Below are 19,358 nucleotides of genomic sequence, written 5' to 3'. Positions count from 1 at the left end.
TATATATATATATATTTTTGTAGTGACACGAAGGATTTGGGTGATATAATATAAAAAAGCAAAGTTTAGAGTTATATATGTAAATTCTAAGTCCCGTTGTAAATAAACCAACACACATGATGAATAACTCGAACTCGAATCAATTAACACTTGAAGTTTTTTCAGATTAGTAAATAAACAACCTTAAATATTTTCTTAAAACTCAAAAGTTGTAATATTCAAATTAAACCTATTTTTTTTTGTTGAACAATTAACTTTTAAAATGCTATGTACTAATATAATGTATTATTTAAATAAAATTTTACTAACTAGAAATTATTTAATTATAAATTTAGTAGTAATATATCATAATTTAATATCAATATGAATATAAATTTAATGTAATTTTTTTTTATTTCAATAAATTAGTTTGTTAGTATTTTTCTTATGTTGTTTGATGGCAAGAAAATTTACTTACAATATTACTTGATATAAATTAGATAATAATTGAAAATTTATTTAATTCTATTTGTAAAAATATTTGTTAATAGCTTTATATAAAAAAATCAAGGGCTTATAGGAATTTTTAGCTTGTTTGCTAGCTTTATAAGGAAAAATTAACTACAATTAGGATTTTTAATTTCATTTAATTTTTGGAACATTTACATGCATAGCGCACAACTTTTATCTATTTACAAAAATGACACTATGACCATTTTTAGAAATGAAATCCACCCTTTCATGTGTAGGTTTAAAACACCAAATTGCTATGTATGTAAACATGAAACTTTATATGTGAAATATGTAAATACAAAAGAATTGTGTGTCTTATGTAAATTTTCCTTAATTTTTGTTTGTTCAATTAGCATAAATAAGTCGACAACAAAACATGTATGAACATTCAAAAATTTTAGCAAGTCATCCAAGTATTAACAAATATATGAAAGCTTGGCTTAAACTCAAAACAAATATGAACTTTGATTTGACCAAGCCAAGTCTAGTTCACGACGTACTCGACTCAACTAAACTCGGTTATAGCCCTATACATAAGAATTTGGTGGCATGCACCATTTCACTCTCTCTACCTTAAATTAATTCTATTCAAAATTCAATTAAAATGCATTCGAAGATTTCAATCATGCACATAAATTTGTTATGAATTGAAACATTTAGCGAACACACAATCAGAAAATGGTGTTCATTTTTATTTGGATTTTATTTTTTTTATCTGGTTTGTATGGTTTTATAATCTAATTCAATTTAAAATTTCACACTATATCAGATAACCAATTGTGATATCAAAAACACTCCTAACAAATACGCCGCAAGCCCAAAATAATGGCCATCCACTCAATCAAACCTACCGCCACCCGCAACACTCTTGCCTTAAGTTGGTTATTGCTTGGAAGTAATAACTGCTTAGTTGTTTGTATGTGATTATTATTATATGTGTGATATTAATTAGATACAAAAAATTAATAGCCAAACAATGTTGGATCATAATAGCATTTATTGAATTCAAGTGATATCTAATGATTCAAATCTAATGTCACAACCAAATGCAATCTGAGGAAGACAAAAAAAGAGTTTAGTAGATTGAACAATAAATATCTATAAAATTTATAGGGAAGGAGAGGGGAAGGGAGAGAGAGAGAGAGAGAGAGAGAGAGAGAGATTAAAAAAAATTCATATAAGGATTAGCTCAAAAATCATAAATAGATTTCCCAGGAAAGATGCAAGTTTCAAAACATAAAATAATCCATACATCTAAAGGCAAAAGAAAAAAAGAAAGAAAAAAAACAAGGTAGAATTGAGTGTCTTACAGTATATATAACTTAATCTAAATAAACAAACATTATTATATATTCTAAATAATCAAACTAACTAACTAATACTGCGTTAAAGGCAGCTTCACAATCTCGCTTTCGCATCGTCCACAGAAAAAAACACTTGGAACCTCCTCCTCATCTGGAATCCTAACGCACCTTGAATGTTGCCAAACCTCACATATATCACAACTCACCATCCTCTCTCCATCCTCCTCCTTCGCTCCACACAAGCAATCCACATTACCTCTTTTCCCACACTCAAACATAATCTCCCCATCCCCCCCATTCTTACTCCCTTCAACAACCACCACACCCCCATCAATCTTCACCAACCCAACAACCAAATCCTTATCACAAAGCTCTCGCCCATTCTCATTCTCTATTACAACCAAATCAGCAGCAAAATTCCTTAACCCCCAATACGTGTTCCTGTAGTATCCCTCCACCTCCCTCTTTAAATCTCCAACGGTCCGGTTGATGGGAATTCTCATCACTTCGTTGGGCTGCAGATCTCTGTAGAGGGTGTTGCGGAGGCGAGCCACACAGGTTACACTGATGTGCTCTGGATCAGTATTGGCGTGGTGGGAGAAGTTGACACTATAGTCTTTGATGAGGTGTTTTGTGTCAAGGAGAATGTTTACGGCCAGAGGTATGGCGGAGGAAAACAATGTTGTGGTTGTGGAATGGGGTTGGTCGGACATGAGGAGGTATTTGTAGAGGTGGAGCAGGTCTTTGTTGATCTGAAATTCTGTGATTTGGAATCTGGGAATGTTTTGGCCGCTGTTTGAAGAGGAGACGTTGAGGGTGCGGGGGAATGCGGGGGAGATGTCTTGAAGGCAGTATTCGAGGACTTTGGTCACCGGATTCACTGCTCGACGCACGATGTAGTTGCCTGCGTGAAAATATTTGGCAGTGCGGGAGATTGAAGGAAGGCATCAGTGCTTGTTTATTGAATAAGGAAAAGGGTAATGGATTAGACTGATGGATTGATTAAAATTAAGAACTATTGTTAAAAAACAAATGAGTTTAACATGGAGATGGAAATAAAAAAATCTATCAGAATTTTTTATATATAAATTTATAAATAATCTTTCACTGTAGTATTATTATTCATCAGTAAGTGTAATTACTATTGTTGTTGTCAATGGTCAAGTCGTGTTTTTATTTGTGATGGAGATTATCTAAAAAATATCTCAATAAAATTACAAATGTAGATGCAATTATCACTAAAATGATTTTGAGTTTAATAACAAACCAACCTAGACCTGAACCAATATAGTCTCCACTACCTATGTCTAGCTTATTACTATAATACCCGTCCTCTCTAGAATCAGCATTTCTGTCTTTAAATACCTGACGCTGTTGACAACAAGCAATATGAAGGGTTTTACCTAAATGATATGATGTATCCTCTAAACTTACCCTATAGTTTTTTTTTAATTTGAATGCTACTCATCTTCTCTACCTCGTCCTTTCTTATTCCTCTTCAACTTATGCTTACATTGCTCATTTAAACCTCATATGGTAATAGGGCATTAGCATGATTGCATCCATGGAAAAATCAACTGCATTAGAACTCAACAATAGCTTAGTCACCATGAAGATCCAGACGCTGCAAATGTCGCCATCCCTGAAATTTTTTATTTCCAACATTTGATCCGTGGTAAACACCACATTTTCCACTTACAATTATCCTCTATGGAGGTTTCAAATTTCAAAAGTGATTAAAAAATGGATTTGGTGGATTCTTGGATGGTGCCACACCAAAACCCTTGATTTTCATCACTAATAGCGCTGGTAATTCCTCTCCCAACCCAAATAATAGCACATGGAATTTCATTGATTAAAAACTGGCCAACGCAATCCTATCCACCATCTCTTCAACAGTGTTGTCTTATATCATCTACCTACACAACTGCAATGAAATTTGAGAAGCTCTTGAAAAACGTCTTCAAGCCACAAATAGCTCCCGAGTAATCCAACTTAAAAATGAGTTTCACAATGTAGCCAAGGGCATTCAAACAATGACACAGCATCTTACTCAAATCAAGATACTCATTAACAAAATCGCAGCAGTTGGATTGTCAATTGATATAGAAGATGTTATGATGTACTTTCTCGAAGGATTACCTCCAACTTACCAATCCTTCAAAACAACAATTAAACCTCTCTCACTCCTATATGCCTCAAAAATCTATATTCCTTGCTCCACGTCAAGGAAATTAATCTATTTATCGACAAACCAGACAAAATTGCACCAATTGATCAACACCTTGCTCTGTATTCGTAGTGGGAAAGAGGTTGTTCCAACTATAGAGGCAGGGGACAAAAATGCAAACCAAAATTATATTGAGAGAAACTCCAAATCGAGCCACCTGGTAATGCTATTAGTTTCCAAATATGCCTTAAACTAAGACATCTTGCCTCTAGTTGTTGGCATCAAACCAATCTTAACTACCAGCCCAAGCAGCCTCCAACTCATTTGGCACTAATCAACTCACCCAACACCTAACAAAAGTGGTATCTCAACACAAGAGCAACTAATCACTTGACCGCAGATTTCAAGGTTCTTTAGAATCCTAAAACTTACCGTGGTCATGAAGAAATAATGGTTGGCAAAGATAACGGTGTACCTATTCAAAACTATGGCCAAGTATTGATCTCTACTCCCTCACGTAAGCTCTTTCTCTCTAACATATTTCACACTCAAATCACTCACAATTTAATTTTCATATCTCAACACACAACTGAAAACAATTTATATATCCTCTTTAAGGATTCCAGCTATCAAATTAAGACCGCAAGACACAAAAAATTCTTCTAAGAATTCCTTATCGTGAAGGCCTCTATCCACTGCCTATCCAAAAGCATGCACCTCTCTTCAAAACCACCTCTGTCGATATCTGGAATGACATACTTTGTCATCCAAACACTAAAGCTCTTCACCTCATAGAAAACCAACATCCCCATCTACCAATTTTAATTTCCTTTTCTTTCCGCAACTCAAGTAATACAGCTAAACAACTTAGACTATCATTGTTTCTTCAAGCAATCATACATATTTTCCTTTTGAACTTATTCATTCCGATATATGGGGATCATCCCCACATATATGTCTAATCAAGTTTCTCTTTTCTATGTAATATTTGTAGATGATGTCACTCACTATACATGGATGTTTCCAATGATTCATAAATCTGAAACTAAAAATCACTTCATTCAATTCAAAAATCAAATTAAAACTCAATTCAGCACTAAAATCAAAATTTTCTGCTCTGACAGAGGGGTAGAATATAACAATCATCACCTTAAGAAATTTTTAACCAAGAATGGTATAATTTTTCAAAATTCATGCCCATGCACACCCCAACAAAATGACCTTGCTGAAAGAAAACATAGACACGTCCTTGACACAGAAAGATCCCTAGATGCCACCTCCGATATTCCACTAAAATTCTTTCCAGACACTATCTTAACAGCGGCCAATCTCATCAACTGGATGCCCTCTTAAATTACTCAAAACTTGTCTCCCTATCAGCTTCTACAGAAACAACCATCAGACTATACACACTTGAAAGCATCAGTTGCGCTTGCTTTACGTGGTTTTAAACTCAACACAGAACCAAATTAGATCAAAGATCTGATCTCTATATCTTTCTTGGTTACCCTGGTAATTTCAAAGGATACAAATGCTTAGATCCCTCAAGTGGAAAAATCATTTTAGCTCTACACTTTATTTTAATGAAGTCCGTTTCCCCTTTAAAACAATACCACCCAAAGCTGATAATACCTATCCTTCTCATACCTATACTCACTTTACTCTCATTCTCATGTCCTTATTATTTAGCCCCAAATTTTTTGTCATACCTCTCCCGAATAACACCACAACTTTAATTAAACCATCCCAACTTATCCCCAACTCACTACCACCAAATAACCAACCTCTCTCATTCATCAATGTCCCCACGTCCTCACCAACTTTCAACAATACCCAAGAACCCACTCTCACACTTCCACCACCTTCAACAATACCGTCCACCCACCCCATGTCCACAAGATTTAAAATTGGCCACTTGAAGCCCAAACATATTCTAACTTGTCTTTTGCCCAGATACATTAATCAGAACCTTCAATCTTCAAAACTGCCCTCCTTCACAACCATTGGAAGCAGGTGATGCAAACTGAACTTGATGCTCTCCAAAAGTGGAGCACATGGATTTTGGTGCCTCCCCTATCAAATCAATCCATCTTGGGCTACAAGTGGACATACAAAATAAAGAGTCAACCTGATGGAACAATTTATAAATACAAAGTGTGTTTAGTAGCTCAAGGATACAAACAAGAATTCAGATTGCACTACACCGAGACTTCAATCCTGTGGCCAAACACACAACCATTTGAACTTTTTTGACAGTTTTGGCTAATCGAAGCTGGCCCAAGGCATTCGTTCACGTAGAACTTCAGAAAATAGTCTATATGCAACAACTGTTGGGCTACATTGTTAAAAATAAACCAAATCATGTGTTTCTACTAAAGAGAGCATTTTACAGTCTTAAGCAATCTCTTCACTAGTGGTTGATGAATGAAAAAGTTAACTAGAATTTAGAATTATTTTAATACATTTCTATTATTGATATTGCACTTTACGAAATGTATTTTTCTATTTTTCTTGCAGATATAACAAGTAATTGAAGTGGGGAAGGCAGGGGAAGGCATGAAGCTTAAATGAGGAAAACTGGTTATTGGGCGTCTAGACGCTTAGGCGCCAGTCCTAAAAGTACACAACCTGAGAGTTGGGTGCTTAGGCGTTCGTTTAGTCCATAATAAACTGAAATCCTGAAGCCTAGGAGCCAGCTTCTGGGTGCCTAGTCGACAACAAGCAGTTGTTGTAGTTTTCGGCCCCAAATGTTGAGGAACATGTGGGGGATCACATAGGGATGATGGGGAATTGTGGAAACTGTTGTAAAGTGTCAATATATAGAGGAATGCATGCTTGAATTGATTGATTCTCTTTGGATTACTTAGTGGGGGATTGATGTTGGTTAGTTACTTAAGGGGTTTTCTTGATTTTGAGAGTCATAATTCTTTTAAGTGTTGAAGGAGAGGTGTTCTTTCAAGCAGGAGTTAGGGAATTAGGAGGAGTGCTGATTGAAGTCATCTTATGTCATTGTAAAGGAGACATAGCTAAGTATTTATGTGTATTTGTTGGTGTATTTCTATTGTACCTAAGTATTTGTAGATTTATCTTTTGCTCAATACATTTGTTTGGTGAAATCAACAGGCTTCTTGGATAAATCTTTAAATCTTTCTTGTGAAGATTAGGTAGGATGGATGGAATGTAATTATTTTTAAATGACAATGATTAACCTTAATCACTTAATTTATTTTTTATTCTGGCCAAGCGAACTGTTAAAATATGTTGTGAACCGTAAGACTTGAGAAAGCTATGGTAGAATCTATTTGGTCAATCACATTGAATTATGGGGTATAGGTGGATATGCTTTGCAGGGAGATGCAAATGTTAGGAAAATATGCTTTGAAGGGATAGCTATTGGATTTATAGAATTAAAATCATTTCTATCCAAGCTTCTCTATGCACTCATGAGAGGGTAAAGAAGATTGTTGCTCCTATTTCTCACTAGTCTTTTACTACTTGCAAATTTACATTTCATGTCATTCACTTAACTCATTACAAGGAAGAGCATATTAAGTATTTGATATCTTTAAATCCAAATTGCTAAAAATAGGATTACTTGTGTAGGACTTAAATTTGTTATTTGTTGTAACACAACAAGTTATCTTTTCAGACTTTAACATTTTCAACTTTGCATGTTAGGACTTAATACCAGTAGGCCAGAACTTTTCTCATTTTGAATTACCTTGTTCTCTGTGGGATCGACATTACAGAATCTAAAATCGAATATTACTGATATGACACATGCATTTGTGTGAGCCCTCAATGTGTGGTGCACCTGGAAGCGGTATCAGTGGTTCACCAAGTTCACCAGTTAATTAATTCATCTGGGATTCTGCAAAAGTCAAGCCAACCCATTGCTTTTCATATCTGAGCATAACATTATCTTTATCTATCTACTATTGTATGTCAATGACATTTTACTAACCTGAAACAATACATTTACCATCAACAACCTCCTTGAATCACTTCAAACAGAATTTCTAATGAAGAATATGGGCTTCATTTCTACATTCTTCAGCATCAACAAATACAACACTTCAACTGACCTCTTTCTTAGTCAAACTCACTATGCATCTATGATACTTCAAAATGTAGGGATGGAAGATTGCAAACCCGCACCAAATCTAATGGCATTATCGCAATATCTCACAACTGAAATGCAACAACCCTTCGCCAACCCACTTCAATATCACCAACTTATTGGCTCTTTATAATACTTAACACTCACAAGGCCAGACATAATCTTTGTCGTTAATACGTTATCTCAACACCTGCAACAACCCTTATGTGTTCACTTCTAAAAACTTAAGTGACTCCTCCGATACATTAAACAAATGTTGGATTTTGGACTTATGATTCAACGAGCCTTTCTTCTTCATAGTTCTTCAGACTCCAATTGGGCCAACGATTTGTTAGACCATCGTTCTTTCATAGGTCGTTGTTCTTTCCTTGGCCCGAATTCGATCTCTTGGAAAGTCAATACTAAACCTACCATCACCATCACTCATTCCTCCACCGAAGCAGAATATTGAACATTGGTCGCAGCTGCCACCGACTTCATATGGCTATGACGCTTACTACTCGATCTTCATGAGTCAGTTACATCCCCAACTACAATTCATTGTAACAACGCTTCGCGCTGCACTTACTACCAACTCAATTTTTCATGCCCGTACCAAGCATATCAAAATTGATTATTATTTCACTAGGAAAAAAAATACTCTCCAAGGAAGTGGCAGTAGAACACATTCCCACAAGCGAACAACCGATCGACTTATTCATAAAGTCTCTACCAACACATCGCTTTGTTCTTTTTCACACCAAGTCGACACTACAACCAAGCAGTATCAGCTTGTGCGGGGATAATAACGAACCTACCGAGGCCTGCAACAATGCAATCTCCACTATGTCTAGCTTATTACTGTAATACCCTTCCTCTCTAGAATTATCCTTTCTGTCTTTAAATACCTAACACAATAGACAACAAGCGGTATGGGAGGTTTTAGCTAAACGATAAGATGTATCTTCTAAGCTTACCGTGTAGTTTTTCTTTGCTCTAAATGTTACTCGGCTTCTCTGCCTTGCCTCTTCTTTTTCTTCTTCACCTTATATTTGCATTGCTCATTTAAAACTTGTAGTAGTTATAATCCTTTTTATTTAAATAGTGTGACTAAAAATAAAAATATATAACAGTGAATCTTTACATAGAAAATATATTATATTATTCTTTTATCATTTCAAAAGTGTGATCCATTATTGATGTGACTGAAAACATTTATTTCGCCACACGTAAATAAAATATATGAATGAAATCCTTAAACACACAACTTTTACTCATACTTTTATTCAAAAGTGAGACTAGAAGTCAAAAACAAGGATATTTAGTCTAAAATACTTTTAAATAACGACATCTAGTCAAAAATAAAAAATTAAATAATGACATTTGACTCATACTTTTAGAGAAAAGTGGGACTAAAAGTCTAAAATACATTGTGTTGTCATCCTTTATTAAATAATACTTATGCGGCATAGATCAAATTTAGACTAATATACATTTAAATTTAGATTAAATAAGAATGATACAAACTTAAGTTAAAAATTAAAAGGCATACTGACAAGAATGCAAAGTACTTCAAAAAGCTAATTTTAACAATCTCAGCTTTTTTTTCTTTAAATAGCGAAATTGAGAATCTAGCATGTTAAGACAAAATAAAAGTTATTTTTATTTTCTTATTAATATGTGCCAAAGTATAAATTTTGCGTTGCAATAACTTTCATAATCTAAAATGATGTTTAATTAATGCAAGAAGAACTTTTAAGAAATGTTAAATTTATTCCAAATTAAATTTAGTTTCATATGCTTAATAACTTAAAAAATGTGAAATTAACTCTAATTGAAATTTAGTTTCATATGTTTAATTGAGGTTTGAAAAAATAAATGTTGCGGTAAATATGATATATGATATCTAGAAAAATAACTATTTAATCTCATAACAAATTCAATTTTTTAAAGATTTGTATATGATAGGAAAATCAACTCTAGCAAAAAGCTATAATACATGAATTTTGTATGATCATAACACTCGGGCACTATTGATTGAATAGAAATTGGGACATTATATTTCAAGTAATTTTTTAGTGTCTTTATATTCTTCCTTCTTTTAAGATTTGTTATGTCAAATGTTATCACGTAAAAAATTTAAGAAGACTTTTTCACTTTGAAATCTTGTATTTTTAATGATATATGTTGCATTATTTGTTTCAATTAGTCGACTGAAAATATTCAATATATTCTTCCCTATTTTGAAGCATGTTAAATTTGTTGAAAATTAAACTAATTTTGACTGATGTGAAATAGGGATTTAATTTAGCCCATAATCTAGAATAATCTTTGAAAAATTCTAGAGACACATTTTATGAAGAAAGTTTTTAAGGATTCTAGAGGCATATTTTAAGAGAGTAATTTAGAAATTTCTTGAATATGTATGCAGAAAAATGTTTTAGAGAATCAATAGTAGTCATAAGATTGAAATGTGTTGACACAATCCTAATGAAACTGTCACTAGTATAAAAAAAATGTGGTGTATTTGATTTTTATATCAAGAAGAAGAAAAATTAAAGTGAAATAAAGGTGAGTATTTCAAGTTGCATTCCAATTATTTCTTAGCATTCCTCCTTTCCTAGTAGCCTTTTATTTTCAACAAAAGTGGTATCAGAGTCATTAGATCCCTTTTAGAGAGATGGCGAGCAACAGTATGATTCTCTTTCAAGTCCCATCGCTTAACAATATTACTATGACAATTTGAGCATCAAAATGAAGGCTCTTCTTGGAGCGTAAAATGTATGAGAGATGGTAGAGAAATGCTATAATGAGCCACATGAAGAGTCAAGTTTATCTCAAACTCAGAAGAATAGTCTAAGAGATTCGAGGAAGAGAAACAAGAAGGCTCTATATCTAATATATCAAGGATTACATGATGACTTTTTTAGAAGATTTCTGATGTGAAGTTTACCAAAGAGGCATGAGAGATGCTTAAGACCACTTATAATGGTGCGGGGCAATTTAAGAAGATGCTTCTCCAAACATTAAGACAGAGTTTTAAGACTTACATATGAAGGAAGTTGAAGTCATCTTTGACTAGTTTACTAGATTCTTAACAATTTCTATTCAACTTAAAGGAAATGTGGAGAAGTTAAAAGACGTAAGGATTATGGAAAATATCATTCGATCTTTAGATCCAAAATTCGATCCTATTATTGCCCTTATTACATAAACCAAATACCTACACACTATGAAAATCGACAAACTTTTGGTTTTCTTACAAGCCTATGAAGAAAAAAAAGAAAAAGAAAGGAATCACATAATAACTCCTTAAAATACAACTTAACTCAACTAAAGAAGAGAGTTTTGAGTACGATAGAAGTCAACAAAGAAGAGGTTGTGGTAGAAGACAAAATCATGGTCACGGATGTGGACAAAGTTAGAGTTATAATAATGAAAACATTAATAATATTAATTTTGGATGAGGGAGATCAAAAAGAGGGAATGGAAGAGGAAGATCCTGATCAAGGTACAAAAAGTCCCAAGTGATATATTACAATTGTCAGAATTTCGGTAACTGTGTTGTAGGATGTAGAACTCTTAATAACCATAATGTTGAAGAGAAATGCTAATTACATAGAATAAGGAATTCAACAAGATGACACTTTGCTATTGCATAAAAGAATAACAAAATCGGTGAAGACAATACATAGTATCTTAACACCGGTGCAAGCAACCATGTGTGAAAAAAAAAAAAAATGTTTGTGGAGCTTGATAAGTTGTGAGTGGCAATGTGACCTTTGGAGATGAGTCAAAATAATGATGAAAGGCAAAGTTAATATCTTTTTCCAGTTGATGAATGAAAAGCACAAATTTATTTCTAATGTTTATTATGTGTCAGATATGAAGAATAAGATCTTAAGTCTAGGCCAACTCTTAGAGAATGATTCTAATTTTATTTGAAAGACTAGAACTTTTATATAAGAGACTATATAAGCAACCTAATTATGCCATGAAATACAATGTTATTGTTCAATATACAAAATGATTTTGACCAATGTCTCAAAGCTTGTTACAAGGATTCATCATGGCTCTGGCATTTTTAATTTAGGCATCTTAATTTTGGTGGATTAGAGTTATTATCAAAGAAGAAAATGACAAAAGTCCTACACTATATCAATCAGTTAGACCAAATATTTGAAAGCTACTTGCTCAGGAAGTAATTTAAGAAGAGCTTTCCAAAGAAGAAAAATTTGAGAGCACAAAAGCCAATTGAGCTCATATATACATATGTGTGAGGTCCAATCAAGCCAAGCTTTCTTTGTAAGAGAAACTTTTTTTGGTCCCTTTAAAAATGATTTTTTAAAAAAAACTTGGGTTTTTTTTTAACGAAAAAATCTGAGCCTTTGGAGTGGAGTATTAAAAACTTTCAATACTATGGTAAAGACGGAAAGAGGCTTGAGATTAAAGCCATGAGATCTGATCTGGGTGGCGCATTCACTTCAAGGGAATTTCAAGAACTTTGTGAAGCCAATAGAAAAAATTGACCGTTAATTGTCCCAGGATCTTTTCAACAAAATCATATAGCAAAAAGAAAGAATCAAACTATTCTCAACATGGCTCGATGCATGCTTAAGAATAAGAGACTCTAAGGAATTTCGGAAAGCTATTGCATGTGTTGTTTACTTGTGTAATAGATGTTCTATAAAAAATGTGTGGGGAATGATACCATAAGAAGCATGAAATGAAAGGAATCCCAACACTTCCCATCTAAGAGAACTTGTAAGGATAGCCCATGTGCACGTACTCTAATGAGCAATGACATAATCAAGATGAAAAAAGTGAGAAGTTCATTTCATCAGTTATGACTCCAACATTAAATGCTTCAAGTTGTACAATCCATAAAATGGAAAGACAATCAACGGTCGTGATGTTGTATTTGATGAAGAAGAAGAATAGGTTTGAGACCTCTATGATGAGGATTACAATTTCTTTGAGGTTGAAGAAGTGGAAAACTAAAGATAGAACATGAAAGAAATGAGCTTACCACACCTCTAACTAAATCAGTTGCATGTACTCAAGTTGACTCATCATCATCATCATCTTCAAGTATAGGTTCAAGCAAAAGAGTTCCACACTTCAGAAGTTTAAGGTAATTTATTAGATAACTGACAATCAAGACAATCTTACTCATTTTTGCTTTTTTTGTCGATTGTGAACCCATGAAGTTTCAAGAAGCTATGCAAAGTAAGAAATAGAAGGATGTTATGGACGAAGAATCAAAGTGAATGAGAAGAACAACACATGTAAGCTAGCTGCACTTTCTAAACGGGGACATGAGGCAGTTTCCATGAAGTGGTTGTACAAAATGAAGAAGAATGCCAAAGGATGGGCAGAGAAATATAAAACAAGTTTGGTGGCAAATGACTACAACCAAAAAGTTTGCATCGACCATGATAGAACATATTGATACACATTATCACTTCATTCGTGATTGCATCATGGGAATGCAATTGGAGCATGCGAAGACTCATATGATCAAGTAGATGAAATATTCACCAAGTCACTCATATATGAAGATTTTATCAAGATAAGAATTGCTCAAGATGACAAAGTAAGTTTTAGAGCGGGTGTTGAAAATTAAACTTGATTTTACCCCATATGAATTTGAGTTTTAATTGGGCTCACAATCTAGAATAGGTTTTGAAAAATTATAGACTCATTTTATAATGAAAGCTGTCAAAGATTCTAGAGACATATTTTAAATGAGTGATTTAAAATTCCAGAATATGTATTTAATAACTTATATAGAAAATATTCTAGTTAGTCAATAGTAGTCATAAGATTGAAATGTGTTGGTACAATCCTAGTAGTGGTGTCACTAATATAAATAGTTGTGATGTGTTTGAATTTTGTGGCAAGAAGAAGAAAATTTTTAATGATCCTCATATTATAATAGCCTTTTATTTTCAATAAAATTTAAGTTTGATTTCTCTATTATATAATCTTTATAAGGAGCAGAAGATTTTGTCATATTTTAGTGAAAATTTCTGAAGAGATATTTTGTCTCACATAAAAAATGGCATCGACATAGTACGACATGGATCAAATATTATTCTATTTTTAAGGAAATCTCGCATGAAAAAATCGACGCTTATGATCTATCCAAAAGAAAATTAAATTTATAGAATATATATTCGAGCAACTAAATATTTTTTATTAATTATTAAATAATCATGTTTATTCTTACAAATAGAACTACTTTTACTTTCTTTTTAATTAAAAAAATTAAAAAGCTTTTAAGTGTTATTTTGCGATAAAAAAATATTTTATATCATTTATATAAATATTTTAAAATTTTAAAAAATATATTTTGAATAAACTTCATATGCTTTCTATATATCCTAAATTACGTGAGGGTCAATTCATCTAATTTTTTTCTATGGTTAGCTCATTATAAATCCATTGCAAGTACCTTGATTCAATGTTCTAAAAACCGGGTCAGGCCACTTGACCAGCCCGGTTAGACCTTGAATTAATAGTCTAGCCAATTTGATTTAACAATCAAAATTCAAAAAGCAAGATCTCATTCATAAGAATAGGGGCAAATTACACAAAAAGAGTTGGAAGATGATGACGGCAGTAGAGTAAGGAATTATTGCATTTGTGTTGTATGGAAATCTAGTGGGACTCGGATAAAAGTTAGCAACCAGTAGCGACACCAGAAGTTTTTAAGTGAAAAACATTAAATGAGCAAAAACCACTTGGCCTTACCCAATTGAAATATTCAACTATGAGTTGGTGATTACAAGTATAACCCCTTATTTCAAAGGCGGAAAGGGTTTACATAGTTTCTCAGTTTACAATGTCTGTGCGTAGAAGAAATATTTGCTCGAGGTAGAGAGCGGGCAGTGGCGAAGGCTGGAGGCGGCGATACCGAAAGAAGCAGAGGTGAGTGTGGCTTGAGGTGGCGATGACCAGAGTTGACGATGGTTGAAAGCGTCAAAGACGGGGGCCGAAAGCAGTAGCTGCAAATGCGTTCTGAGGCAGAGACAACAACTGGAAAAGGCGGCGATCTGAAGAAGATATGTTGAATGCGGTCCGAGACGGTGGCCGCTGCCGAAATCTATGACGGTCAGAAGAGATAGTGGCAAAGGTGGCCATAATAAGCAGCAGTGACAGAGAAGGAGGCAACCCGAGACAGCGGTGGCGATCAAAAGAGGCGACAGCCCGAGGCTGCGGCGACGGCCACCGAAAGCAGTAGCGGTCGGAAGAGGCAGCGACCAAAAGTGGTAGCGGCCCGAGGCAGTGGTGACCAGATCTGTAGCACATGATGCAGAACTGTAGGTCCCTCTTTTGCAAGCTCGGGACTTACTCTTGCCCCAAGATCTAGCCTCTTCTTCATGACTGGTTTGAGGTTCTTTTTATAGAGTCCAAATTGCAAATAATGCAAGAATCTAAAACACTTTTGTTCAGACAACCAAGAGAGAATCCCTAATTTGAATGTCATTTGATGGGCATTTAACTGCCTTGACAATATCATCATATACCCTTCACAATATCTCAAAATAACATATCCTATAGAAACACAAATATTTTATCAATTCTAATTTCTAACTAATTACTTTTCTTATTTATCTTGATATGTGCTAGAAAATTCACGACATTAGAGTAATTAATTTTTCGTCTTAGCGGTGCACGGAAATCCAACCCAAACATAGATAGAAGTTAGCAACCAATAGCGACACCAAAATTTTTTTTTGTAGTGACACCAATAATTTTTAAGTGAAATACCCGAAAAGTGCACAACCACGTGGTATTGCCCAGTTGAATTATTCCACTATGAGTTGGTACTTACATATACAACCCATTATTCTAAAGGTGAGAAGGAGTTACAAAGTTTCTCACGCTAAATATAATGTTTGTGCATAGAAGGAATGTTTGTTCCGGGTAGAAAGTGGGTGGCGGCGAAGGCTAAAGGTAGCGATGACTTGAAAAGGCAATGGACAATGTGGCTTGAGGAGGCATTGACCGGAGTTGGCTGAAGGCGCGATTAGAAGCGGTGGAGATGAAGGCAGAAAAAGGCAGCAGCGAAGTCGACCTGAGGCGGAGACAACAGTCGGAAAAGGTGGCGACCTGAAGAGGCAATAGCGAAGGCAGCTCGAGGTGGTGGCAGCGGCAACCGAAAGTTGTGACTGTCGGAAGAGTCGACGGCTAAGGCAGCCAAAAGGGGCAGCAACGGAGATAGTAGCTACTTGAAGCGATGACGATAGGAAGAGGTGGCAGCCCGAGGTGGGTGCGGCGTCGACTGGAAGCGACGTCGAGCAGAAGAGGCTGCGGCTCGAGGCTGAAGCAGTGGCAGGGTGGCGGTAAGCAAATATGCAGCACAACATGCAGAGCTGCACCTCCCTCTTATGCAAGCTATGGACTTGCTATGGCTCCAAGGTCTAGCCCCTACTTCATGACTGGTTTGTTGCTCTATTTATAGTCTAAATTGCAAATAAGTCAAGAATCTAAAACACTCTTGATCAGAATCGAATGATATTTGATGGACATTTGACTATCTTAATAATGTCGCAATTGAGCAATATTGGACTCATTGGATTCGTCGCACCAACACACTCAATTTGATTATAAGTATGTCATATTGGCATAGGTTTGACCTTTTAATTATACCTAAAAAACTTCCAAAAGTAGTTAAAATGCTTGATTTGGGTTTGATTGAGCTTGGATTGGGCTAATTTTTGCACTGTTGGGTTTATCTCGTCGAGCCAGTAAGTTCGACTATAAGTTTGCTCAAATTGAAACTCTGGATGACTTTTAATTAAAGTTTGATTGTTCTTTACTAAAAAAAATTGTCTCCAAATTCATATTAAATTTAGATATTCATGTTGGATGATGAAAATTTGATGGTGTGGCAGCAAAACTAATACAAAAACTAAATAATATATTATCCTATCACCATCCTTTTCAAATTGACATCATCAACCGGAGATATGACATCATACTTCTAGATCTGTCAATTTTTATTCTTAGAAATTAGAATAAATCCACCAGCACATTTTTTTTTTCATCAGAAGCTTGCAATATGTGATAGAGATTAATTGACATAGTTCATATATAAAATTTATGTTAATTAATCATACATGATAATTTTGCATTAATTGATATTAATGGCAACTATCATCAATAACAACTTAGAAATTAGTTACATAACATAAAAATAAATTAGCCTGAAAAACAAATTCAAGATTTAAACCAACCTCTTATTATCTTTCTTTTTAGTTTGCTTATCCACAACTAAATCAAGACTGAACAATGAAGCTTGATACACTATATTTTAAGAACTTTATATTTTTAAAATTTTAGTAATAAGTAAAACTCAAGAATTTACCTACGATGTGGTTCCCCAAAGACTTGAGCACGAAATCAAGCAAGCCTGTGTCACCAATATAGATCCTAGCAGCATCCCTGACCTCCTGCCTCGTGACCCAACGGTAGCCCGACCTCTTAAGCTCCTCAACAATCACCTGAGCCGCCATCTCCACCCTCCTCATAGACCAACGACAAGAAGCCGCCTCCATGATCGAACGAAAGTCCAGCACTTTGGTTTCGTAAGGGAGTTTAGCTTTCAACTCCAACATGTAATTGAAGAGATCGCCCAAAGTTTTCAAAACTTTAGGGCTTATTGATTGATACTTTGTCACGATCGTCAAAATATCAACATCTGCGATGGTGCAGCAGATTGGAGGAATTAGGAGAGGGAGAGGAAAGGATCTGAGTGCATGGAGGGATCTCTGATACATTTGTTCGGTAATTCCGTAGCTTCCGTGACCAAATTTGTAGCCCCAACGCTGGAACCATGGTTCGCCATAAGCCAGCCCGTGAATCAGTCTCAGTTCCATTGTTCTCTTCCTCGCCACGTCCGTTAGGCTTACCTGCCTGCCCATGAGATCACAACCCTTCATCTAATTATATATTATTCTACAATTTTTCTTCTTTTCGCTAGATGATTTTCTTGAATAATTTGTTTTTTTATTTGTACGTAGAAGAATAAATAAGAAAATAAAAAATAAAAAATAATCCAAAAAACTTGTTGGGGCACTATCATACGCCGGCCAATTTCTATTTATTTACGCATTCAACACAACAAAATTTTAATTTTACATTTATACCACCCAATTTCTTTATAATTGTCACTAAAATATCAAAATTCATGATAAAATTCTAACCCATATTTTTCATTTTGATCAATTTCTCATGACATGCATAAATACATCTATTCAATAGTTGAAAATTTTCATTTGGGTGCTAGATTTTATAAATACCGATTTTCATGTGCTATGTATGTAATTATCCCAAAAATATGTCATTATTTTAACTTCAGTGAAATACACCATTTCATACAATGATAAGGTGGCATGCATGTAAAAATTAAAAATTAAATATTAGCTAAGTAAATACATTAGAATTGAGAGGTAGATATGTAGATCTTCGAAACTTGTTGCATGCTGCCAGATTCAGCAATCCATAGTTCTTTTTGTTGCTCAAGTATTTAATTCACAGTTGATGTTAAAATTGCAGAATTTGCATTTTTTGTTAAATTTTCAATTGATGTTACAAATAAAATATCAAAAAAAAATTTTATTCTTACCTGACTTGCAGTTCCTTGCAAATTCGATCCCATAAATTCATGATTTGATGCCCAGAAGTAAACTCTGAACCACCTTCAAATCCATTGATGCGAATCAAGTGACCGAATCCATTGAAGTGTAAGATGCCATGCAATAGATGCTTCTCTGCCTCCATTCTTAGCTTTGGTCTCATTGTTGAGCCGTTGACCTCAATGGTCAGACCCTCTGTTTGCTCCGTTGCTGAATCTTTAGAGGGCAACACAAAGTGGAAGCGTTTGTTGCAAATCATATGATTTCCCCAGCCTATAAAATTATCATATATTGGATGGGCAGAATTTTTGTTTTCTTTTTTAACTAAAAGCTGGAGAAAAAGAGATATTTTTCATTTGAGGACATTTTCTATAATGAACCAAATGAGTCTTTTGCCACTGAAGTGCATAATGTGCAAGTTTTAGAGAAGTTTTTCAACGGGAGTTTGGGTTTTCTCAATTATTTGTAGAGATTGCTCTGGTTATAGCGTAAACGAATCGAACACGAACGAACAAAATTTGTGTTTGTATTTGGATAATTTGAAATTTAGTTTGTTTGAAATAAGCTTGTATTCTAAATTGTTCGTGAAGTCACTGTTCGTGTTCGTTTCTTAACGAACAAGCCGAACACGATCTGTTCGCGAACGA

At 34.5% G+C, this 19,358-nt stretch overlaps 1 protein-coding gene across 1 annotated transcript in view; it reads right to left on the bottom strand.

The window, feature by feature from the left end:
• Nucleotides 1-1,867: 1,867 nt before the first annotated feature.
• LOC110021664 (PHD finger protein PERSISTENT TAPETAL CELL 1) overlaps nt 1,868-19,358 on the bottom strand; it is a 19,330-nt gene continuing 1,839 nt past the window's right edge. Inside the window, exons 2-4 of the mRNA XM_020720249.1 lie at nt 18,702-18,984; nt 17,442-17,989; nt 1,868-2,700 (exon numbers count right to left, since the gene is read on the bottom strand). Of these exons, the coding sequence (XP_020575908.1) occupies nt 1,868-2,700; nt 17,442-17,989; nt 18,702-18,984 (1,664 nt within the window). The remainder of the gene's footprint in view (nt 2,701-17,441; nt 17,990-18,701; nt 18,985-19,358) is intronic.

Source organism: Phalaenopsis equestris, unplaced genomic scaffold, assembly GCF_001263595.1.
Source record: "Phalaenopsis equestris unplaced genomic scaffold, ASM126359v1 Scaffold000137, whole genome shotgun sequence".
Taxonomy (NCBI): domain Eukaryota; kingdom Viridiplantae; phylum Streptophyta; class Magnoliopsida; order Asparagales; family Orchidaceae; genus Phalaenopsis; species Phalaenopsis equestris.
This window is presented reverse-complemented; position numbering and strand designations above follow the sequence as displayed.